At 57.7% G+C, this 24,463-nt stretch overlaps 1 protein-coding gene across 4 annotated transcripts in view; it reads right to left on the bottom strand.

Annotated features, from left to right (window-relative positions):
• Nucleotides 1-4,060, bottom strand: part of Gsg1l (GSG1 like) — a 167,688-nt gene extending 163,628 nt beyond the window's left edge. The window contains exon 1 of one of the 4 annotated variants that reach the window (XM_078024168.1): nucleotides 3,448-4,060. In XM_078024168.1, coding sequence (XP_077880294.1) covers nucleotides 3,448-3,778 — 331 coding nt within the window. In that variant the 5' untranslated portion in view covers nucleotides 3,779-4,060. The remainder of the gene's footprint in view (nucleotides 1-3,447) is intronic. The other 3 variants (XM_078024166.1, XM_078024167.1, XM_078024165.1) reach the window with 3 other exon arrangements.
• Nucleotides 4,061-24,463: the final 20,403 nt, after the last annotated feature.

Genomic DNA, 24,463 nt, shown 5'->3' with positions numbered 1-24,463 from the left:
CCACGGGGAAGTCCCTCGGGGACAGCCACCCACCCATCCCCCCGGGGGAGGGGCTCCAGAGTCAGACCCCCAACCTGCCCTTTCCCTGGTCTCCGGGACCCTGGGCGGGGCCTCTCTGGGTGGGGCACGTGGGGTCCCAGACGAGGGTCCCTCCTAGGACTTCGTCTCTCCCACCCACGGCCCCCCTGTGACCTGTCCCCCTGGCCTCTCTCCAGGCCTCCCTCAGGCCCATTCACACCCAGCGCCCCCACGCGCCCCGTCTCCGCCCCTGGACTTCGTCTTTGGCCCCGGGGAGGCCGGGGTGGGGGGGCGACGCTGCAGAGGCCTGGCCACCCCCCGCCTGGGCGGGGACACGGAGGAGAAAGGGCTCCTTTGTGCCCGGCTGCGACAGTGGGTCTGTTCAGGACGCTGCCAAGGCTGCGGCTCGGGGTGTGGGAAGGGGGCATAGCAGGGGGGCTGCCCTGGGAGTGGGGGGGGAGTGACCTCGGTGGGGACAAATGAGACACAGAGAAGTGGCCGAGCTGGCCCTGGAGCGCTGCTTCCCACCCACCGAGAGGCTGGATCTGTGGCCGGGGCGGCTCTGCCTTGGGTGGAACCCAGACAGGGACCCAGCTCTGCCCGGGGCTTCCAGGAGGGAGGGAGGACGCGGTCCTCGCTGATGTGGGGGACCTGGGGGGACCTGGGGGGAGGGCAGGGGCCTTAGCAGGGGATGTTGGGTGGCTTTTCCTCTTGGAGGAAAAAATAAAATAAAATAAAATAAAACGGTCACAGAACCCAGAAGACAGGTTGTCATGGCAACAAAAGTTTGAGGCCAGGTACCTGCGACACCCTTGCAGGCCCAGAGGTGGAGGATTCGGGGAGCATCTGGGAGCTGTGGGGGTCAGCAGCGGAAACCACCCGCCGGGCCTCAGGCCGCCCCCCGATTTCTCACCAGCAAAGACAAGCCCCTGACTGTGTCCCAGGCCCCCGGGGAGGAAAATTGGGAATCTTCTGGGAGGGATGAGGACAACGTGGGAAATGAATTCACCAGCCACCGTGGGGCTCACAGAGGACTGACGGGCAGGGGTCCTGTCTCAGCTACCCCCCCATGCCACCTCGACCCACACTATCCACTCTCTTCCCACGTCACCTCCCTCCGGTTTCTTTCTGCCCCTGGAAAGAAGATACGATCCCTTGCCAGAAGCCCCCGAGTCCCAAGTCTGTCACCTGAGACCTGCCTGCCCCTGAGGTGGTGGTGGCCGGGATTTTAGTAAGAGCGCAGGGGAGATGTCCCCGCAGGGCCAGGGGTGCCCAGAGGGTTCCATGAGTCTCCCCAACATTGTTCTTCAATGTTTTCAACTGACACTTTTGTTTTTAAAAAGGCCGTACACGGGTTTGAACATCCCGAGTGGAGCCCGCGTGAGCTACAGAGAAATGACAGCAAGCGTCAGGACTGCGACCTTCAGGGAGTGGTCAGGAGAGACTGGCAATAATTCCCAGGCTCCAGATGGCCAGTGTGGGGCTGGGACATGCCACAGAGGCAGGGTCAGGACCCTGGGGACTGCCACAGACAAGACACAGTGTGTGTTTCCAAGTGTGTGCGCAGGGAGAAGGCTGGTCTCCACGCAGAGCAGACACCTGGCCAGAGGCACAGGACACCTGTCCCCAGGGAAGGTCTCCTGAAGCTCAGAAACATATTCTTGAACTTGGAGAAAGAATTACGGGGACCTGGGCTCCAAAGGGTGCAGAGGGACCTTGTATGAGGCCTCCGTGGGGCAGGTGAGGGCCGGGCTGGTAGAAGCAGGGACGTGAGCCAAGATGGCTTTGGGGCTGATTTCTCCTGTGAGTGTTGTGACACGCCACAGTGACGACTCATGTCCTGAATGCACCCCAGAAATGAATCGATGGGGTGAACTGGTCAAGGCAGGACCCTCCTCAAACACATCAGGTCTTTGACAAGGGGCCAGCACATACCAGGCGAAGTCCCAGGAAAGTTCAGTTGGCAGCCCCAGAAGCAAGACAGGGGACAGACAGCACAGCACCCCAAGAAACCGCTGGCCTGTCCTCCCAAGGCCCCGTCCCACGTCCCCATATTGCAAATTAACATGTTTATGGTGCAACTATTTACTGAAGGCCTACTGTGTGACAGACACTCCCCAGAAGTCGGGGAGGCAGCCAGACCTCCCAGGGAGACGTTCACAGAAGGACGTCCTGGGGAGGGGGACAATATGCTCGGGACCAAAGGCAGGTAGGCCCCAGGGAATTCCAGGCTGTGGCTGGAGTGGTGACATAGAAGCAAGGATGAGAATACCCTGAGACCTGGCCTCCAAAGTGGGTGGGACGTGGGTCTTCTCTCCAGAGGACCCTGCCTCTGCCAAGTAAGCGAACGGCTTGCTCTGCCTGTGGATGTCCACTGCCATCACCCTGGAGCCACACGTGCCAAGTGCCTTTGAAGAGATCCACCTGCCTGGAGGAGGTCTAACCTTGGGGAAGAGGTCCACTCACACCGGAGGGTCCCACACACCACCTGGAGCCACACCATGTCAGCGGCGCTGGGTCCTGTGGGGCCAGCACCACCACTATCTACCCAGCAAACCCCATCAGGCGGCTGTCCCTGAGCCCGACCATATGCCTGCCTCGGGGACACTCCCTCCAGCCCTGGCTGCCTCAGGAGGACAGAGGAAGGGGCACAGACCTGCCTCCTGAGAACCAAGCCCCCTTCCCATCCCCATGAGCCTCGAGCTGAGCCAAGTCCTCCTGGACTCCCAAAGCCGAGGGTGGCAGCTGTCCCATCTTCCCGCCTGCCTTGGTGTCCCTCTGGCCACATCCTATTCCAGGAGAGGGACAGGATACCAAGGGCTTTCCGGCTTCTGGGTGCGTGCAGCTTCCCTGGAACCCACGGGACTCCCCCCAGTCCCCACTCCCGTGCTTCCCAAGCCCGTCTGGGAGGCTGAGTGGCGCGGGAGGTGGGGGTAGGAGAATGACCCCCGAGTTCCTGGCCCCGCGGCTCTGCGATGGGAGGGCAGCCCTCTGCAAAGCCCCGGGCACTGCCACCACCCCCAGGGGCGCGACGGGGCGGTGGGGGGCGTCCGGAGCGGGTGGAGAGGGCGGGGGGGGGGAGCGCGGAGACGAGTTCAAGCGGGGAAAGGAACGCGCGCCCCTCCGACCCGAGCTGGGGTGGGTGTCGGGGAGACGCGCCTCCCGGGGCGGCAACGTCCCCAAAGCCGCCCGGCGTCGCAGGAGCCTGCCCCAGCCTTGACCGGCGGGGCGTCCCGTACCCGGCCCCCGGCCCCCCGCCGCGCAAAGGCGCGTCCCCGCCGAGCGCTCGGCCAGCCCTGCGGGGCGCAGGGTCCGTGCGGCCGGCCGCGGGGCGCCTCGCCAGCCTGGAGCGCGGAGCGCGGAGCGCCGCTGTGGCTCGGCCGCCGGGGCCGCACCGCCCGGAGCCGGAGCCGGGCGCCGCGCACTCACCGGGCCCACCGAGCTGCTCCTCGCACGAGTACCAGATGCCGGTGTGGAAATTCCTCAGGAGGAAGCGGTCGTCGCCCGTCTCCCAGCTGTAGAGCGCGCCGCCAGGGGGGCCGCTCCCGGCGGCGGCGGCGGGGGCGGCGGTGCCGTTGGCCGTGGCGTTGGCGCCCGAGTTGGGGCAGTTGGCGCTCCCGCCCTGGCCGCAGCCGGGCTTGGGCACCCGCTGCGTGCCCTGGCACCAGTGCGTGGTGAGGAAGGCGGTGGTGGCGAAGAGCAGCGCCAGCAGGTTCAGGGCCACGGCCAGGAGCGCTCGGCCGCGGCGGCTCGTCTTCATGCCGCCCGCGCCGCCGGGACCGCGCCGCCGGGGAGCTCCGCGCGCGAAGTTGGCAGCCGGCGCCCCGCGTCAGTGGCCGCTGCCCGCCGCGCCCCGGGGCTCGGGCGCCTGCGATCGGCGGCAGTGGACGCGGCGCGGGCCCATGGCCCCCCCGGGCTGGGGGCGCGGCTCGGGGGACGCGGAGCGCGCCGGGGGCGCGGGCGGCGGGTGGCAGCGGCGGAGCGGACCCGGCGCGCCCGGAGCCCGGAGCGCGAGTGCACCTCGGCGAGGAGCTGCTGGCGCCTGGCAGCGGCCACGGCGCAGGGACGCGCGCCCCTCCGTGGGGAGACACCTGCAGGCGGCCGGCGACACTGTTCTGGCGCCCGCCCGCACGGGAGAGGGGGCGCCCCGCGGCGGGCGCGGGCGGGGAAGTGGGAGAGAAGGGCCGCCCCCGAGGGAGACCCGCACCCGAGTGGAGAGTCTGAGCCACAAAAATTGTAGGCAAGACGCTCCCGAAGACAGGATCGACATGGGGACATGGGGCGACACAACAGGGCACCCGAGTAGGAGGGGGGGCATCTCACTCAGACCCAGAGAGGCCCTGCGCGTGATAAATAAGGGCAGAGCCTGTCGGTGCCCACCAGGGACAGCAGTCCCCCCGACCCCAGGAAAAGAACCTCACACCAGACGGAAAGGGCCTGAACACGGGCCTTCCCACAGCCAGGGACCTGTAGGACCCGGAGTCACAAAGCAGGACAGGAGCTGTGCCCTACCAGGAATGCTGGGTCCCAGAGTGTGGAAGGTTTGTGTAGCCCTAGGTCACCTTCAGGGTCTGGGAACAGCCTCCTCTAAGGAGGAAGCGGTCACCTGGGCTTCCTTCAAGGCAAAGAGGTGCGCACACAGGTGCCAAGTGTAGGGTAAGAAAATCAGGCCCCCATGGCTTGTCCCTGCTTGAGATCCTGCACAACATGACCTAAGGAGGTCCCCTGCCACACCTAGAAGGGGTGCCCCGCAGAGGCAAAGCGACTTGACTGCCAACTTGGAATCTCCAAGGTCAGGGTGGGTCCCAGCGGTCAAGTGTACTGACTGGGGTCAGGCAAATCTAGGGCCTGACCAGCTGTGTGACTTGGAACAAGTGGTTTGCTGTCTCTGAGCATCAATTTCCGTGTCTATGAAAAGGGGAGGAATATACCCCAGAGGCACATCATTGGGGTCTGCTGCTGAAATCATGTCCCCCCAAAGCACTTGGCCTATCACGCACTGAATTCTAGCCACTGTTATCAACACCTGGACCCAAGACAGTTGACAAACTTAGATAAGCCTCTTCAGATGGCTCATGCAAAGTGACAGTGCCCAACTGTGACACCTCCGTCCCCACCTTGGCCCTGAGTTGGGCATTTTTCCCTGAGCTCCCCAGGGCACCTCGCACAGTGACCAATGCCCAGGGTATGTGACAATGAACCACACGTTGACTGCAAAGGCTGATTTGGATTCTGCCCAAGCTGGACATTCCAAGTACCCCCGGCTGGCCAAGTGGCGGGACTTGCGGAACTCAAGGTGACCGGGATTATGAATTGCCTCACTCCTGTGGGGGGTCCCTGCTCACCGTCAGCTGCTGCCACTGTGCCTGGGGGTAGGTGAGAGTAAAGCATTGTGGGCAATGTCCCTGGCAGGAACAGGGATGACCAGAGATCTCTAGCCTTGTTTATCAGAGCCCTCTTCTGGCCCCAGGCAAGGGGTTCCCAACTATTTGGGCTGGAAGGACCTCTGTGTAACAATGACGGTGCAGGGGGTGCTGGTTGACAGAGAAGATGTATCATGGCCAAATAGCTGCGAGGAACACAGCAGCCCTCCTAAATGGGCATGCAATATTTATCAGCCCAGCGCCTGTCCACACTTGAAAGACAGTCCCCAGGATGTGTGCCCCAATCTGGCGCTTCTGTGGGTTTGAGCCTGTGGTTGGTGTTCTATGTGGCAGGACTCAATGCCCTTCCGATCAGGAACCCTATCCTGGGCGCACAAAGCCAAGAAAGCCCAGGGAATTTGACTCTAGGGATCACGCAGTCTCTGAAGAAATACCCGGGGGTCAGAGCATGGGGTGCGCACCCATAATCTCAGCGACTCTAGAGGCTGAGGCAGGAGGACTGTAAGTTCGAGGGCCAGCCTCAGCAACTTAGTGAGGCCCTGAGCTACTCCGTGAGATCCTGTCTCAAAATAAAAAATAAAGAGGGCTGGGGCTGGGGCTCCGTGATTAAGCACCCCTGGGTTTAAACCCAGTACCGCTCCCCGCAAAGAAAGAATCTTGACTGCCTTGAGGGCGGGCCACAGAGGAAAATACCCCACAGAATGATAGAGGGGGGTGACAGCTCTATCATTCTATCGGGAAGGCCTTGTGGAGAAGGTGACAATGGAGCAAAGACTTGAAGGAGGCATGGGAGGGAGCCCTGAGGATGTCTGCCAGGGAAAGAAAGTTGCAGGCAGGCGGACAGCACGTGCAAAGGCCCTGAGGGTAGAGCCCCACGGCCCCATGGGGTGAGTAGATCCTGGTGAGCAAGAGGCCGAGCAGAAGAAAGAGTCCGAGAGATGACAGGGCTGGGGACAGACCACAGAGGTCTGGGCGGCCATTGTAAGGACCGTGGCCTTTACTGAGGGAGGTAGAAGCCCACAGAGGGTCCTGGCAGAGAGGGGCCAACTCTAACGTGGGGCCCTGTATGGGAGCTGAGAGGCCAGCAGGGGGCTGGTGAGTGGTGCCGAGGGCTCAGCCCAGGGTGGTGGCCGTGACCTTGGGCGTTCTGGATTGTGTGTGCGTGCGTGGGGGGAGGTGGGTCTTGGGATTGAACGGACCCCCAACGTGCTAGGTGAGCCCTCTCCCGCGGAGCTTCACCCCAATATCCGAGTCGGACTGAAAGGTGGGTCCAGCAGGATTTTCTCAAAGATGGCCCCCGGTGTGACAGCCTCATTCCGCTCCACGTTTCCGGGGACGGATGAATCCAGGCCTGGTGGCAGGGGGCAGGGACAGGGAAAATTCACATTCTTTCCCTTTGCGTTGCCGGCCATGGCCTCGGGGCCTCGTGACAGTAGGGGAGCCTCTGCCATCCAGCCACAGCCCCTGCCAGAAAACCCCACTTCTGTCTGGTTCCACGCTGGGCCTTCCACCTGGAGCTGAGCGGAGCCTGCCCCTCGGGGCCACCTCTAGGCTCCCTTCCTGAAGGGTCCAGCCTCCTCAGCAAGCCCCTTGGACACAGGAGAATGTTCATCTCACATAAGGACACGGCGGTCATGACCTTGGGCCTGGACAGGGGATTGTGGGAGGTGGGATTTGTGCACTAGGCCAGAAATCGGGGCCCACGGCCCTCCTGGTCCACTGGCAGAGGTCAAGGCCCTTCAACAGCCTCCGGTGACCCGCCTGCCCCACGTGGCCTCCCCTGCCCCCGCACCTGCTGCCAGAGCGGCCAGCCCAGCGCGCCCAGCTCTCATGGCCTCCGATTGTCCTTCTGGACTCCTGGCTCTTCTCTCCCTGGGTGACGTCGGGTGTCCCTGAAGAGCCCTCTCCTGGGCACAGCCTTCCCTCACGTCCACCCAACTGTCCCTGCGGTGGGTCGCCCCTCCTCCAAGGGGGACCCCAGTGAACCCCGAGTTGTGCTCTTTCCCATCCCTGTGTCTCCCACGGCCTGGGGACCTCCAGTCGCCCTCTGGCTGTCTGAAGGTCAAGCCTGGCCCCAGAGGTGTGTTTTGTTTGGCCAGGATGCGGCCGGCCTCCACGCAGCCAACATTCTAGAACCGTGAGATCTCAGTTTTTAAAACGTCCTCTTGGGCACTGGAGCCACACACACTATTGGGGTTCGTTTGGCCGTCACCGTTCACGCGTGGGATATAACGGGCTTGCATAGAAAGCTGCACTTGAGCTTCTCCTGCAAGATGGAATCACCGACCTACCCGCCCAGAGCCTCTGTCTGACGGACAGTGGCACGTGTCCCCGCACGGGGGCACAAGGACCCACGGCACCCCCAGGCCCTTCTAGCATTAAAGATACTCGTGGGGTCACCAGGGCCACGTGAACTTGAGAGCTCAGAATCAAGGCCCAAAGCACGTTTGATAAAACCAACCTACGACGATGCTGCAAGTCAGGGCGATGGTCCCCCTCGGGGAGTGGCGTAGGGGCTGGGAGGGACCCCAGGGGACTTTGGGGGGGGGCGCTGGTCATAGGGTGTGTTCAGTTCACGTAAACTCAGAGCCATACAGTTGGGAATTGTCCGCTTTGTTATGTTCAACAAAAATTACCTGAAAGACCGTGGCCATTAATAATGAATCGGCGCTTTTCAGGAACTACGGATGCGCTTTGAAGGGACACGTCCCCAGTGCATTCCCAGCTTGCGACTTTCCCTCGGAGTCGGCGGCTACAAAGACACCAGCCGGCTTCTGGGCTTCCGAAACAGTCACTTCCTGTTTCTCAAACCTTCAACACACACACACACACACACACACACACACACACACACACACACACACACACACGAGCCTGGGAAAGCGGGGAGCAGGCTGGCCTGGGCCTCCTAATTAGAGCAAGGGATTAGCCATTTCCAAAGATCAGAGAGGTTGTCGCAGACCCCGACTCCCAAGGTCCCCTGGCCGGATGCCCCCTCCACTCCTCAACTCAGACGCAGGCCCAGAGGTGCATTTGCAGGGTGGCCTGCTGCTGGGGTGGTCCCCAGGGGACAGAGGGGTCAGCAATCAAAGGCATCTGGGGGGGAGGTAGAGTCTCAGAGGAGGAAGGCCAGCGCCCTGGGAGAGTGATTGGCTGGACGTCCCTGCCTGGTCCCCGGGTGGGGTGGAGTGCTGCGGCTGGAACCCAGGACTTTGCACCCGCGGGGCTGGCGGTAACCCCTGAGCCCCCCTCGGCCCCTCAGCCTGGTCTGCGCAGCCCTCACGGGCTTCAGGAAGTTTCTCTGAACCAGGATTTTCCTGAACGAGACCCACCAGGGCTGAGGTGCTCAGGAACCAGTGATTGGGCAGCCATCCAGCTCAACTTGACCTTGTCTTCAGGGGCAGGAGAGGAAGGTCGGGCGATGAACATGGATTTGGCACCAACTGCATGTCAAGCATGTTGGCCGAAGGGATGGGATTGATTGAGGCTTCGGGGGATCCTTGCGCTCCCAGATCTCCGCTGCGGAAACTGAGGCTCCTCAAGAGGGAGCAAGGCAAAGTCCAGAGTCCAGGGCCACCCGGGTCCCCTGGATCTTTCGTGGCCTGGCACATCTCTCCGTCACCCTCATGAGCCTTCAGTTACAGCCCCCAATCCTCCCTCCCCGCACTCGGCGGGATCTTTCTCAGTCCTCGGGTCTTGGGTTGGTTTATTCCACTCCATTCCTGGGGGGGGGGACGGGAAGGAAGGTCAGGACGTGGGAACAAGAGGATTTGGGGTGTCTGGGGCCGTCCCTTCTTGGGCTGAATTTCGGGTCGTGCTGGGAGCTGTCGTTTCCATCCCTCTGCTGCCCCCTAGGGGCCAAGAGCAGAGCGGCCACCCTGGGACCGAGCGGAGCCCAGTTCCACGCCCATCTGCACCTCAAGACCTGAACTGCCCAGAGGGGACCCAGCACTCAGGGAGGTGATATGGCGCCGAGGTCTCCACGGGGTAGAAATATCTGCAAACGATGCACAGATGCAAACGAGCCAGATATCAAGTGCATACGAAGCCGAGAGATTGATACAGGAGAACATAAAAATTAAACATTACTTTTAAATATTTTCATTTTCCTTTACAACAACCCTTTGACCTTCATTTAAACATTCTTCTTAATCATTATTTTTACTGATCTCAATGCAACCGGATATGCTTTTTTTGTTTTAATATTTTGTTTTCATCTTAGAATCCCATTCACCAAGTAGGGGATGTTGCTGGGTGGGATTTGGTTAATATGCATCCATTTTTTTTTCGGGTGCCCTGTCATTCAGTCCGCCAAACAGATCAGAGTGTTGGCATGTGTGTGTGTGTGTGTGTGTGTGTGTGTGTGTGTGTGTTTTGTAAACAAATAGATTCACTCCTTTGATATCTTCCTTGAATCTGAAATTGGTATCTTCCTGAAATTGATATCTTCCTTAAATCTGGAATTTTTCTTTTCCAGTTCTTAAACTGTGCAGATCGAAGAGGTTTTACAAGGAATCACGCTTTCGCAGCTTTGGGGCAGATAAAGGCTCATTGGAAACATTTCCAAACTTCTGCTTTCAAACCGTTCTTCCCACCAGGTGCCTTGGCATAGGCCCGTGATTCCAGCAACTCAGAAACTAAAGTAGAAGGATTGCAAGTTCAAGTCCAGCCTGGGCCACTTAGTGAGACCCAGTTTAAAAAAAATCAATCTGGGGATGCAGCTCCGTGGTAGACTCACCCCTGAATTGAATCCCCACCCCCTCAAAAAGAAATAAAAATAAAAGCTATTCCTAAAACATTGAGTTTCTCGCAAAATGCAGTTTCGTTCTTGCTATAGTTAAAATCTTAAATGTCTTCCCAAAGTCCCATGTGGTGGAAGCCTGGGCCCCTGTCCATGGTACCAGCAGAGTGGAGGCTGGACCCTTTAAGAAGTGAGCCCTAGTGGGAGGTCTTCATGTCACTGGGCGCATGCCTTTGAAGGATTGTGGAATCCCAGTCCTTTCCTCTATTTCTGTTTCTGAGAGGAGCAGTTTGGTTCCACCACATACCCCCACCATGATGGGCTACCCTGTCACAGGCTCAAAAGAAATAGGACCAATAGGATCATGAGCTGAAACTTCCAAAACTGAGCCAGAAAAAAAACCTTTTTTCTTTATAAGGTGATTATCTCTGGTAATTGTTATAGTCTCAGAAAGCTGACTAACACAACTCTTATCCCTTGTTTAGAAATCACTTTCCTTAGTGAGATCCTGTCTCAAAATAAAAAATAAAAAAGAGTGGGGCTGTGGCTCGGTGGTTAAGCACTCCTGGGTTCAATCCCCAATATAGGAGAAAAAAAAACACTCTTCTCTTGAAGAGGCAGATTAGGTGCTTTGTTTTGGGAGAAACAAATTGCTACAGCCACGGGTCACCCCAGAAGAGGTTAGCAAATGTGAGCACGGTGTCTTTTTCACAAAAGAAAAACTTGAAAACTCATCTTTGGACTTAGCAGCCATTTGGTGTCACCTGCATGGTCTCTCCTCCCCTTCTGGTAACAGAGTATCATCCGAGTCCTCTGGGGAAGATCTTATTTTTAGTAGTAATGGTGGAAATAACAGATACAGAGCTGGTTGAGTGTCCTCACAACATGGCCGCCCACTCCCGCAAGAATGACTGATCATAAAGAAAGCTACAATGTCTTTGTGACCCAGCCCTGATGGTTTTTTTTCTTTATAAGGTGATTATCTCTGGTAATTGTTATAGTCTCAGAAAGCTGACTAACACAACTAGAATCAAGCCCTGATGTCACACGCTGTCATTTCTGTGGTTCGTGCAGGTCAGTGCTATGCACCATGGGAGAGGACCACACAGAGAGGTGACTGACAGGAAGCGGGGTTCCTTCCTTTCCTTCCCTCCCTCCCCTTCTTCTTTTTTAAAGTTTTTCCTTCTGAAGTTAAAGGTCTGTGTTGCAGAAATCTTAGAGAATACAAAAAAAAAAAAGTACACGATTTTATTTAAACTGCCTGCAATTTCATGAGTATTTGATATGCATTCCAGTGGATAAGTCAAGGTTTTATCGCAAAATTGCATGTACATTTCATAAAATCTTAATCACACTGCATATCCACTTTTTAATCTGACTTTTTATTCTTGAAATTGTATCGAGATCATGGCCCAATGTCATTAGATGTTAATAATAATAGGTCATTAATTAAACATTTAGGAATGCTCTAGGCGCTGGGTCGATCTCTCTGCATATTTCATTTAAGTTTCATAAAAATCTCAGGGGTAGGCTCTGCTCATGTACCAATTTTTCAGACAAAAACGGAGTCCCAGAGAAGTTACCCAGCTAGCTTAGGGTCACACAGGAAATAAGTGACTCCGTGAGACATCAGATCTGACGCCTTCTATTGGCTCCTAATGACTGCTGTGTGTTTTACTGCATACAGAGATGTCCTGGTCTACTTTTAAAATATCTTGCTGATGGATAATTAGGTTATTTCTAGTTTTTCAACAGAAGCAAGGCTCTCATGGACATCCTTTAACATACTTCTTTGTTCCCACAGGCTTCAATTTCTTTTCTTTAAAAAACAAAAACTATAACTACATCTCTGCTCACAGTTGTGCCACAACTTGAAGCTATATCACTTAGGGATATCATTGGTTTGTACAACTGAAAAGCTCACAGGGTTATCTTGCTTTAGGTGTGACTTGACCTGGTGACTCAAAGATATCAAGGATTTGGGTTCTTCCAAACTCCTAGTTTTCGTTCTCAGATATTAACTTTCATTCTTTTACCCTCTGGCTTCACATGGAAATTCATGTGGAATAAAATGGCTGCCTCGATTCCAGACATCACATTCTCATCCCATACCATCTCTTTTTAAGGTACTAGGGAAGCTCTAGCAAATGGTTTCTGAAGTCTCACTGTGGATAGGGAGAAGGGGGTGTTCTGATTGGCTTACACCAGTCAAGACCTATCCCTGGAGCTGCAATGACTCCAAAAATATCATGGCTGAGGCTCAGAGGTGACTGCAACTGTTGTCTATTGCTACATCACACACTTTCAAAACTCGGTGGCTTAAAGCAACAATTATTCCCCACAATGGTGTGGGTTGGAACCTGGGTGGCCGGGACCTTTCCCTCCTGGGATCCTTCACGGACTGCAGGCTCAGCTGTAGGGTCAATGACAATCTGGCACTGGCGCTGGGTGGAGTGCCCCACTTCTCATTTCCATGTGCCCTCCCCCTCCAGAGAGCTAGACTGGGCCTCTCTTGCGCATTGGAGTCCTGGGTCCAAGGAGGCCCAGGCGGAAGCTGCGCAGCCTCTTGAGGCTCAGGACTCCCTGAGTTACTACTCGTGGACTCTCGGCCGCTGCTTTCCACTGGACAAAGGAAGAGCCCAGGCAAGGGATGGGAAATAGGCTCCGCCTCTTGGGGGAGGAGCCGGGAATTGGCTCCGCCTCTGGGGGAGGAGCCTATTGCTCCCGGTTGGCAGGGTGGAGGGACGTGGCTGGCTGACAGCCATCTCTCTCCCAGCGCCAGGGCAGATCTGGACCGCCCAAGTCACCCGTGGCCACCCTGAGAGGACAGGAGGAGGCCCGGGCAGAGAGGCCTTCCCAGAGGAGGCTCCTTGGGTGCAGGGACGCCGTCACCAATCTGGGTGGGTGACCTCCCAGAGACCAGCCTGGGTGGGACCCGTGCTCAGAGGCTGTCCCTGAGATCAGCCGGGGGCTGGGGTGACATCGCTCCCACACTAAATGAAGTCATGAAACTTTTATTAAGGGATAGAGTTTGTCAACGTCAAACAACAAGGCAATTCCGGGCAGACTCATTAAGAGGACATCCTCCTGCACTCGTGCCGTGGCGGGTTTTGATGGAACGTGGAGCTGGGGGCAGACAGAGGGGATTCGCAGAAGAGGCTGTCTCACAGCTGAGCTCATGCCCAGGCCTGCCCGGTCCCTGAGCAGCAGCCACATCCCGGCTGTGTGTGCCCAAGGAGGTCCCGCATGGCTTTGTCCCTCCAGGAGCCAGAGGATTCCTGCCCCTGTGAATGGAGGCCACAGGAGCCACCAGGAGTCCACCCTGCTGCAGAAGGTCTACCAGATGGCCCGGGTGGCCCAGCCACGGGGAGGGCAGAGTTTTGGGGTGCAGGTGGCACACCTTGGCAGTTAAAACTGAGATTTATTCTTGGGGTTTAGGAGGGAGCCTTCAGGTTTATAGTATTAGTGATCAAATCACAGCCATTTCATAATGATCCTAATACTGCCACTGTTCACAAAGAGGAGAGCACGGAGCCATGTGAATGTCTTCTTTCATGCCTGTGTCTTTAAATATGATCATTTAGATCTGGATTGTCCTCCAAAGGCCCATGTGCTAAAGGCCTGTGGTGCTATTTGGAGATAGTGGAACCTTTAAGAGGTGGGGCCTAGTGGAAGGAAGTTAGGTCATTGGAAGCATGACCTCAAAGGGAATGGTGGGATATTCATCTCTTTCTCTCTCTTACTTCCCAACTGCAGTGAGGTGTGCCCCTCCACACAAGCCCACCATGGTGTGCTGCCAGATCACAGACCTGAAAGCAACATGGACTAACCCTCCAGAACTATTAGCCAAAATAAACCTTTCCTCTTTTTAAGGCGATGACCTCTGGTATTTTGTTATAGTAGCAGAGAGCTGACTAACACAGATATGGTCACTGTATCCATTTTTCTGAAAATTGTTTTCCAACAGACCAGAGGATAGTAGTTCTAGAATCTTCTTAGATATGTGTGTGAGCTTAAACACTTCACAAGGAGCATTTGCCACTCCAGCCACTAACTGAATTCTTTGAAATAACGCTCTTTGGAAATGGATGAGCTAGGATTCGTTTCCAAATTCAGACTGGGGCTGAAATCTGACTGGAAAGAGACCCTCTGAGCCGCTCCCTCTACCCCCAGTTACAGGGCCACACAGAGGTGCAACTTGGAAGATAGATGTGAGATCACCGTGGCCATCTCTTGGTGGTGTGCTGTTGATCAAATGTCACAGCCCTTCAGAACTCTCCGTAGGACAGGTACAACAACCACCTGGCACGATCCATTGGTTTTTCTTCTTTCTTTCTTTCTCCCAGGGCCGTGAGCAAGTGCTGTACCCCTGAGCTAGGTTCCCAGCTCACTTTTGTTTTTGGTATTTGAGTCAATATTTTATTTATTTATTTGTCATTCACTGTGTGTGTGAGAGAGAGAGAGAGTGGGCAGAACCAAGGCCTAACAGGCTAAGCACGCCCTCTGTCCCCGAGCGACACCCCAGTCCCCCACAATTTCGGAATCAGATTTCACATGAACCCCTGAACTCTCTAGCTTCTCAGGAGCAGTCCAAGTCCTGCAGTGCTAGGCCTGCGTCCCCACCCCGCAGAACTGGCTGGAGCTGACAACGGCTTCCGATAGGAGGTGGGTCCCCACTTGGCCACAGTCCCCACCATGCCCTGCTGTCTTGCTTCAGACCTACTCTGCTCACTGCCTTCCTGGCCTGATCCCGGGATCCGCTGAGTCTGGCACCTCTGTCCAGCGTGGCGGCTCACCATCCTCCAGAGCTCCACCAGCTCCTGGTGCCAGGGTCCACCCTCCCACCTACAGAGTGACACCCCCAGCCCCATGCAGGAAGGGTCCAGGACCACTGAGCAGCACTACACCCCAGCCAGGCACCTGATTTCAGAGGTTCAGCCCAAGGTCGGCCGGCCCCACGGCTCTGGGCCCAAGGTGAGGCAGACCATGGCCGGGGAGGGCACGGCAGAGGGACGCAGCTCAGGATGTGGCTGCCAAGAAGCGGAGCCCACGTCTATTTTTATTCTTGGGGAGTGGAGTTTGCAAATGGCTCATCTCTGTCTCGGGGCTACCGGACTGGAACATCCAGCTGCCACCTCTGACACTTCCTCCACCTCAACAGATACTCACGCAGCGTCTGCCACCGAGGCCGCAGCCTGGGCCCTGGCCGGAGCCCCTCCACCACCTGGTTTTGTTGGACCCACAGCTCAGGACGGGCTTGACATTGTTAAGCGGTTGAAAAAGTCAAAATAAGAGTCATGTCTTGTGACACGTGGAAATGATATGAAATTCAAATTTTGGTGTCTGTAAATAAAGTCTTATCCGAACAAGGCCGCTGGTCACGTGCTACCTGGAGCGTCTGTGACAGGCACTCGCGGCCCACAGAGCCCTTCCGGGGAACACTGCCATTCTCAGCCCCACCACCCCAGGCCCTGTGTCGTGCTGCAGTGGCCACGGGGCTCCAGGCTCTGTCCCCATGTCCTCCACGTGTCTACCTGCTGTTTCTCTTACAAGGACACTTGTCTGCAGGGGATCCAGGATGGTCTCATCTCAAGTTTCCTTTCTGCAAATAGAGTGACCTTCGCAGGTTCTGGGAAGTGGATACAGGTCTGGGGAAGAGAGCCACCCTTCAACCCACTATAATCGGTTCCGTGCCTTCTAGAAGATTCCATTCTTTTGAAGGAAGACGCGATCATTCAGCAGGCCGCCTCTGCCATGTGCTCCCACCATGCTATACGGAGCTGCCACAGGGCCAAAGCAACAGGGCCAAGCAAACCTTTCTTCCTTTTAAGTTGATTACCTCAGGCATTTTGTCACAGTGACGGAAAGCTGACTGATGCACCCTCCAGGCCAAATGAATAACGGGCCAGGTGTGGATAAGAACCGTGAGCAAGAGGAAGGCAGAGCGAGGAGGACGGAGAAGGGGGAGGAGGCTCCCACTTGCATATCACTGAGCAGAGGCTGAGCCCTGGACACCTGGGGGAGGCTGCACCGGAAGGAGCGGGACAGAACAGTGGTTATGGCCCCAGGTGCCACTGGTCACCATGCAACAGGGACGGCTTCCTCCCTGGGTCCTTGCTGGGTCCATGCTTCACCTGGATGAGCTGTGCCTCGACCAGCCTCGTCTGGAGCTCTTGCGGTCAACCTCCTGGGGAAGACGGGGCCTGCTCTTTCAGGAGACATAGGCCCCGTATTTGGCCTCTGTCCCCAGTTCTTGGCTAAAACTCTTGAAGAAGGGGACATTTGAGGGTCTGGTGGTAGTGTGGGATCTTGGACTCGGGCTCCAACACCGTTCCTAGGTCCCTCGGAACTTCCCGGGTGAAAGGCGCATCTTCTGTTCTAAGGAGCAGGTTGCTAACGGCCCCCGACGGCCTGGGGAGGGGGCCGGGAAACCACTGTGTGACGAGAGTTGGAACTTCCAGTCCCCCCTGCCCTGAATCCCTGGCTGAGGGTTGGCTGGTCACCAACGTCCAGTGCCGTCTCACGAGGTCTCTGTCAGACCCGAAAGGACAGGGTCCACCGGCTGCTGGGCTGAACAGGCTGGGAGGTGCCCGAGGGTGGCCTGTCCCCTGCTTCTCTTCTCCGGGCTGCTTGTCCCTCTCCTCTATCAGAGCCTTTAGAATAAGGGGGAAACGTCAGTGGGCTGTCCCCCGAGTCCTGCAAGTTGCCCCAAAGGTGCCACTTGTGGGGCAGAAGCACAGGCCACACCCCGGGCTGGTGACAGGGACAGTCTTCCATGGCGGGGCCCTTCATTTGTGAGATCCGGGGCCAGCTCTGGGTGGACAGGGTCAGGATGGACTGGCTCAGGAGGCCGGCTGGGGTCCCTGGGGAGCTGGTCGGTGGCCAAGTCCCCAGTCCCGGTGTCACGCGTGGGAGGACAGAGGGACAGGCGGTCTCCTCCTCTCCTTTCCCTCCCGTTTTCTGTTCGTCTTTTCATAATCAAATGCTCGTCATCCTTTGGATAAGGAAACTGAGGTCGCTCCCGTGGGGTCACTTCCAGAAGAGGCCACGGAGCCGGGACCCCAGCCCAGGGTCCCCTGTCCCCACCGCTTCCTCACGGGGCTTCCGCGAGGGCTTCCAGGAAACAGGGAGAAGGCAGAGGAGGTCAGGGGAGGCCCAGGGACAAATGGGTTCTTCCCGCAGTGGAGGCCTTGGTGGCGCTGGGCAGGGCGGGGGACGGTCCTGTGTGACTTTGAAGGAGACGGAACATCCCTGCACTCAGCCTGCACCCTCCGGCCTGCTGCCTGGGGGCCATGGACAGGCCAGCACGCCCGCTCTGAGCCACCGCCCTGACCACTTCCCTCTGTGGGGCCAGAGGGGCTGGGGGCCGCTCGGATGCCTGGTTTTGGGGGCAGGAAGGGAAGGCCGACCCCCACCCACACACGGTGGCCAGACGGCAGCCCTGACCCGGACACTGCAGGGGGTGGGGCCCTGTGTTGCTCTCTGCTGGGGTTTCTCAATGATTGTTTGAAAATCCCGTCCAGATAACCCACGCCCACGTCTCCATAAAGGGATGGTATCCGCGTCCCCCGTGCCGTCCACCATACTGGCTGCTTCTGTTCTCAGACACGCCCAGCAGTCCCTGCCCCAGGACCTTTGCACGGTGTTCCTGTTGCCTGAAGAGCCCTCTATGGTCTCAATCCCGGGTCACCTCTGCAGAGGCCTCCCCGATGGCTCATCCACAGGCGTCCACTCCTCACGATGGTCCGTCTCCCATCCCAGCGTGGCCTCCTCTGTGTGGCCCAGTGCTGTGACTGGATATGGTTGGAGTGTGGCCTCCAAGGATTCGTGGGTCGGAAGCTTGGTCCCCAGAGTGGAGACACGAGAGGTGGTAGGACCTCAAGGGGGTGGGAACTAGTGGCAATGGGGTGATTGGGAAAAGAGGGAATGCTCGTTCTCACAAGAGGGTCACACGAGCAAGGCTGGCCCCTCCCCAGACTCTCAGGCTTTCTGTCCTGCTGAAGCGTCTCCGTCTCATGCTTCCACCGAGATCCCATCTACCATGATGGGAGTCAGATAAGAGGGGCCCTTGGTTTTTAGATTTGCAGCTTCAAAACTGTGAGCTAAATAAACCTTTTTTTTACGCATTACCCAGCCTCAGGCATTTTATCATAGTAATGGAAATGGAAAAATTGGGCTGTTTGCTCTGCCTCCACTGGCCTGCCAGCTGCACAGGGACAGGACCGGGCTGTCCGCCCCACTGCTGAGTCCTGTGCGCCTGGAGGAGAGCCTGGGAGGAGGTCAAGTCTTGTCGAATGTCCATCAGAGGAAGAAATGAAGGAGGAGGGAGGGGCAGGCAAAGAGCCTCCGCCAGGGTCCATCTCTCTTGTCACTGTTTCTGGCAAACATCAGGCGGTCCCCACGCGGCCTGGCTGGGCACTGCTCTTCTGGGAAGGTGGGGAAGGAGTCGGGGAGGAGCCCTGGATAGTTCCTTCCAGGACCCCCAGTTCATGTCAGCTCAGATGCCGTGACCCCCTGGCCTGGACGCAGTTCCTCAGGAGGTGGGGGCCACTGGGGGGCGGGGGTCACACACATGGCACTGCCCACCATATTTCCACCTCGGGCAGTGCCACATGGCCTTCTGGCCCGTGGTGGGGAGGGACGCTCTGAGCTGACTTGAAGACTGAGTTTTGCAGGCCCAAGCTTCACTACTGTAAAAATAAAAGGGGACCTGCCGGGCACAGTGGGCCACGCCTGTCATCCCAGCAGCTTGGGAGGCTGAGGCAGGAGGATCGTGAGTTCAAAGCCAGCCTCAGCAACAGCGAGGCCCTGAGCAACTCATTTTGCAACAAAATGCAAAACAGGGCTGGGGATGGGGCTCAGTGGTCGAGTGCCCCTGAGTTCCATCCCTGGTATCTACTCTCTAAAAAAAAAGCCACCTAAGAAAGAGGACGCAGCAACCCCGCACACATGGCCTCCGAGAGCCACCAGCTCTCAGCGCTTTCTGTGTAGCGAGCTTTGAGGCCACCCCACAAGAACAGCACATGCGTTTCTCTGTGACACGGCGGCTGGCTCCGGGACCCCCTCAGATACCCAAGTACACGGTGCAGAGTATTTGCATATATAACCTGCACACACCCTCCCGTCTATTTTTTTATATTTATTTTTTTTAGAGTTAGCTGGACACAATATCTTTATTTTATTTTTACGTGGTGCTGAGAATTGAACCCAGTGCCTCACGAGTGCTAGGTGAGCATGCTACCACTTGAGCCACGTCCCCAGCCCCCATCTACTTTAAATCCTCTCTAAATGACTGTGATACCCACTCTAATATAAACGCTGTAAAAAGTGTGGATGACAGACGCAGTGCTTTCCAGGCTGTCTCTGACCTGTGGCTGGTTGGACGCAGGACGTGCTCTCCGGGATACGGAGGGCTGCACTGTGTTGGCATTTGGTGTGCACGATGACCTTCATGTCAAAGACAAGGACACCCAGGCTGAGGGGTCCTGAGGTGCCCAAGTTCACACAGCAGGGGGTGAGGGACCAGGATCTGGCTCCGGGTCACTGGGATCTAGAGTCTGTCGGGGGCTGTCTCTTTACTTTGATTTTTTTTTTCTTTTTGGAGGGCTGGGGCTAGAACCGGGGCCTCCGGCCTGCTCAGCACCTGCTCTTCCACTGAGTGTCGCCCCAGCCCTGAGCCGTCCTGCTGAAGGAAGGACACCTTTTTCCTGTTTATACCCCAGGAGTGAGCCGAGCGTCTGCTCAGGAGTGTCAGCCGCTGGGCCTTGCCTCCCACTGATCGGGGACACCGCAGCCGCCCAGCTCCCAGCCCTGGGACTCCCTTGGCACTGCCCAAGTCTCAGGCCATCTCTGAGCGTCTCTGAGTCTCTGAAAGGGAAGTTAATCCACTCTCCCTGGTGCCAAGGCCTGGGGAATGCCCAAGGGACATGGTGGGGATGTGAGATGAGTCCTGGGGGCCACCTGTACCCTGTCCACCCTGGGGTCACACTCTTCATTCAGGCTGTCTCCATCCTTTCCGGGTCAGGGATCAGCCAAAGCCCCATCACCCAACTACTGCTGACCCGAGGCCACAGGACCACCGTTGCCATGGTTACAGACGGCAGTGCCCATAACCTGCTGCTGTTTATGGAGCAACTACTGCGACCCGGGCCCACAGCTGAATCCTGCTCTCCGCCAGCGTCTCCCGGGGTCCTTCACCAACTCCACTCTACAGATGAGGACTGAACCTAAGTGATGGGCCTGGGTCTACGAGGCTGGACACTCAACGTGAGCCTAGAGCCCGAGAGAGAGAGGCTGCCACACGAGGTGAGCCTTGCCCTGAAATCGTAACCCTCATTCTGTGGCTCAGTGCTGTTTACATTTTGAGTCACCTTGAGGTGGAGAGGGGACTGGCACTGCATAGTGGCCCTGTGGTTGTCCAGGGTCAGGGCTGAGGGTCGACCTGGACTTAGTAGGCGGTCTGTGTGGCTCTCGGGACCAGGCCTCCTCCGTGGGAACAGATGAATTCTGGAGTTTGGGGGGAGTTCCGTGGGTCCAGGGGAGAGAAGTCAACTCTCTGGGGCCGGCCATACCCTGGGGGCAGCGGGGGCTCTACCAGGTGCACCCACCTTCAGTGATCCCAATCCTGGAGGACGGGAGTGGCCTCTGGGAGTGGGAGGCAGAGCCCGGTGGGGACCATGGAGGCCTGAGATGAGGCCGGCAGTGCCTGACCCTCCCCGGGAACCTGCAGCCGCCTTCTCTCTTGGGTCCAGCCCTGAGCCAGGGAGTGGGCGACAGGACACTTCTGCTTATTTAAATGCTATTTCACGTGTGGATGGATTTGGGGCTGGAACTCTTGGCCACCAATGAATATGGTTCTTTTTGGTCTGAAAATAGTAATAAAAAGGCGATTTGTCAAAATACGACCAGGAACCAACTATAATTTGTTCAAGTGCCACTGCCATTGTCCCTCTAGGTGGCAAAGGACCTGGGAGTGCTCCCGGGGCCACAGAGCGGACACCCCACGGGCAGGGAATCGGGCTATTTTTTTAATTTGATTTTAAAATCCCTGGAATTTTTGGACGTGAAGTGAAGTCAGTGCCGTCTGTTGGTCGCGGACACTCGCGGGACGTGGCGTGGCCCTGGACTCCGCGGGTCGCCGCCCTGGGTCTTCAGTTCTCCCTTTTTTTGCTCACACATAAACACCCGGACAGACCGGGCTCCAGCTGGCGAAGGTTAGAAAACATCGTTCCCCGCCCTCAGCTTCCAGAGCAAGATGAAATGTCACCAAAGCGGGGACCTTCGGGGCTCCCCCAGCCGCCGCAGGGTCTGCTCGGACGGCCACACAGCGCGCATGCGCAGAGCCCCGAGGCACCTGTTCCCGGTCGCTGGTCCCTGTCCTTCCTAGTTCCTGACCTGGCACCTGTCACAGAGCAGAGCCTCAGGAGGTGATAAGAGAGAGACTGTGGTGCCTAAGTGTCCCCATCCTGGGGAGGGGGTGCCAGGTCAGATGCCATGCGACAGTCCCGGGCCTTCCGCTCAGCACCGGGGCCTCTCCCTGGGGCAGGGGCTCCTGGGCCACCTGCAGGTGGACTCTGCCAGCCCACTCCGAGCTGCCGGGGAAGCAGAACCAGCCAGGACCCAGCCATCCCTGGCGCAAGGCCCCAGCCATCCCTGGCGCAAGGCCCCACGGGGCCTGAGGGGATGTGGCAGTCAGGGCCAGTCCAGGGCCCAAAGGGACTCTGACCACACACTCCTGGCCTCCTTTCTTCCTGAAGCCAGGCCCAGCCCTGGACCCCTCGGGCAGAGCCACACAGAGCCTGGGAAGAGCCATCTCAGGCCTTCCCCGGGTGGTGACAGGAGGGAACCCTCCGCCACTCCTCTGTGAGAGCAGAGGGAAGGGCAGAATCTAGTGCCCTGCAGAATCTGGCCTGAATTCCTGTCCCCTAGGTCGTTCTAGCTGTGTGACCACAGGCAAGTCATGTAAGCTCGGAGCCTGTCCTTCTGGCTCAGTGGGAACAGTGACAGAGGACCTGTTTCCTGTGTGAGGTCATGGATAGCTGAGGCTTCCCAGGCCCCCAGTGGATGAGAAGGCAGACAAGCCTTTGTGGCCTTGGGCAAATCATTGCCCTCTCTGGGCTTCAGTGGCCTCACGAGGAGGTATTTGCTTCAAGGTTAAGGAATCCTAAAGGGTGGGGTGGGTGTCTGCAGAAGGCAAACCCTTGGGCTGGTCCCCTCTGTGGAAGGCAGGGGGACCATTTTGGGCAATGCCACAGAACAGACCAGTGACCTAGCACCAGCCCCAGACTCCCCTGCTCCCCGCCCTCCCGGGCAGCTGGGTGAGGGGAGATTAAGATGCCGGGCACATCCTTCTCCAGGAGCCGCATCACTTCCACTGAGTGCCCTTCAGAGGCTGGAAGCAAGGTCACTGCGACTCGGGAGCTCGGGAATCATCTACCCTGCGGGGCGCACTGGGACTGGGGTGGGGGAAGCTGCAGCCTTGGCAGATGGGGCTAGGCCATCCTCGGGGTTTCCAAGGTGACCGTGTGTCTCATGTGCCTGGCCTGGGCCCGTGAGGATCCGAACACAAGTGTGGGTCGGAGATGAGGCCCGGATCCAATTCCACACAGGCTGGGTCTGCCCCCCGGGCCAGTCTTTGGCTTAGAAGGAGACAGACTGACAGCCGGGGTCTCCAGGGGCCTCCCGAAGGGGTCTGTGCCAGGCCTGGGAGCAGGGGGACCTTGACCTGCATGTAACATGACCTTACTCCTGATGGATGCCTAGATGCACATAAATGCACAGAAAGGTCGGGAAGCCCACTCACCATTATTGAGTGCCTTCAGAGGCTTATTTATCCTCAAAGACCCGTATTATTTTCACACTAAAAGGGAGGAAGAAACACTTGGTATTTTGTGCACTGCTAGGGATGGGACCCAGGGCTTTGAGCAGGCCAGGCAAGTGTCCTGCCACAGCCGCATCCCGGGCCCTGACTTCTAAAAAGGAAATCTACCTGTTGTCCAAACACCTGCCACGTCAGGCCTGTGGATCTCGCGGGTGGTGTGTCTAGATAGTTAACTTTCCACCCTCCCCTACCCGTGACCCTGTGCAGGTTGCCACTGTCCTTCAGAGCCCCTGGGAGCGGGCAGCAGCTCTGACAAGGAGGCACGGATCTGCCCTGTGCTCTCGAGCTGCCACCTCGCCACTGCCCAAGGCCAGAGCCAATTAATTAACAGGCTTTGAAAAGATGTTTGCAAGTGATAGCGCTGAGAGCTGCACTCCCGCCTCCCGCGGAGCCCGGGAGAAGCCCAGGCCCCAGTCACCAAGGACGGGGCTTCCTTAGGCTGAAAGTTAGTCAAGGGCACCCAGTGTGACTACATCTGAAAAATCCTCACAGCTTGACATCCTGGGGGCATCTGCTGCGAGCCGAGCCCCAATGCCAGGTGCTGGGGAGCAGGGCCATCTCTGCCTTCGAGTTCTCCTATTGGTAGGGGGACACCTGGCACCAGTGACCAGAAGGGACAAAGGGGCCCTGGGGCAGGAGGAGGAGGAGCAGTAGCCACCCAGAGCTGCCTGGGAGGCCCCAGGTGGCCAGATCACGCCCACCAGAATGCTGCCTGCCACCCATCTGTCCCAGGGCTTCTTGTCTTCTCTGTGACAGTCAGGGATTCCTCTCCCATGACCAAGGAGACACAAGTCCTGGCATACACCTGCTGCCCCAGTTATCACCGAGAATGTCTCTGCTCACCATGTCCTGGTCTCAAGGGAAAAGATGACAGCTATGTTCCCCAGTGCCCCACCAAACCTTCCTGGTGACCCGCAATGTGTCAGCTCCAGCCAGATAGAAAATCCTGTCCCCTCTCTGGCTCTACACCCTGTCCTGGAGACCCCACCCGGCCCCACTATCTGCCCACTGCCAAGTTCCTGACAAATTCACATGCTCCACGGAGCTGCCTGATGACTGTCACCTGGGGAGAGCCCCACCTGTTCCCTCCAGCATCTTCTACCTGTCCCCACCCACCACATGCTGAGCACACCACTCTGCAGCAGATTATCTGCGGGTCTGTCTTGCCACCCGCTCCCCGCAGCCAGTACCTGGCTTGCAGAAGAGTTTGAGAAATGACGTATGTTAAATTGATGACTGGCCACCAATCAGGGTCCTGCCAAAGCCCGGGGAGCCAACTAGAAGCACCCACCTGTCCTGTCCCCGTCAGCTGCCCTGAGACATGTGGCAATGGAGAGGGCTCTGGGACAGCAAAGGCGCTCAGAGTGCACAGGGACCTGACTCGGGCCTGAGTCTCCAAGATGCACAGACAGGGTTGATGGAGTCCAGTGGTCTATGTGG

This window comes from Ictidomys tridecemlineatus, chromosome 10 (assembly GCF_052094955.1).
Source record: "Ictidomys tridecemlineatus isolate mIctTri1 chromosome 10, mIctTri1.hap1, whole genome shotgun sequence".
NCBI classification, from domain to species: Eukaryota; Metazoa; Chordata; class Mammalia; order Rodentia; family Sciuridae; genus Ictidomys; species Ictidomys tridecemlineatus.
Note: the sequence above shows the minus strand (reverse complement) of the source record. Positions and strands in the feature narration are given on the sequence as shown.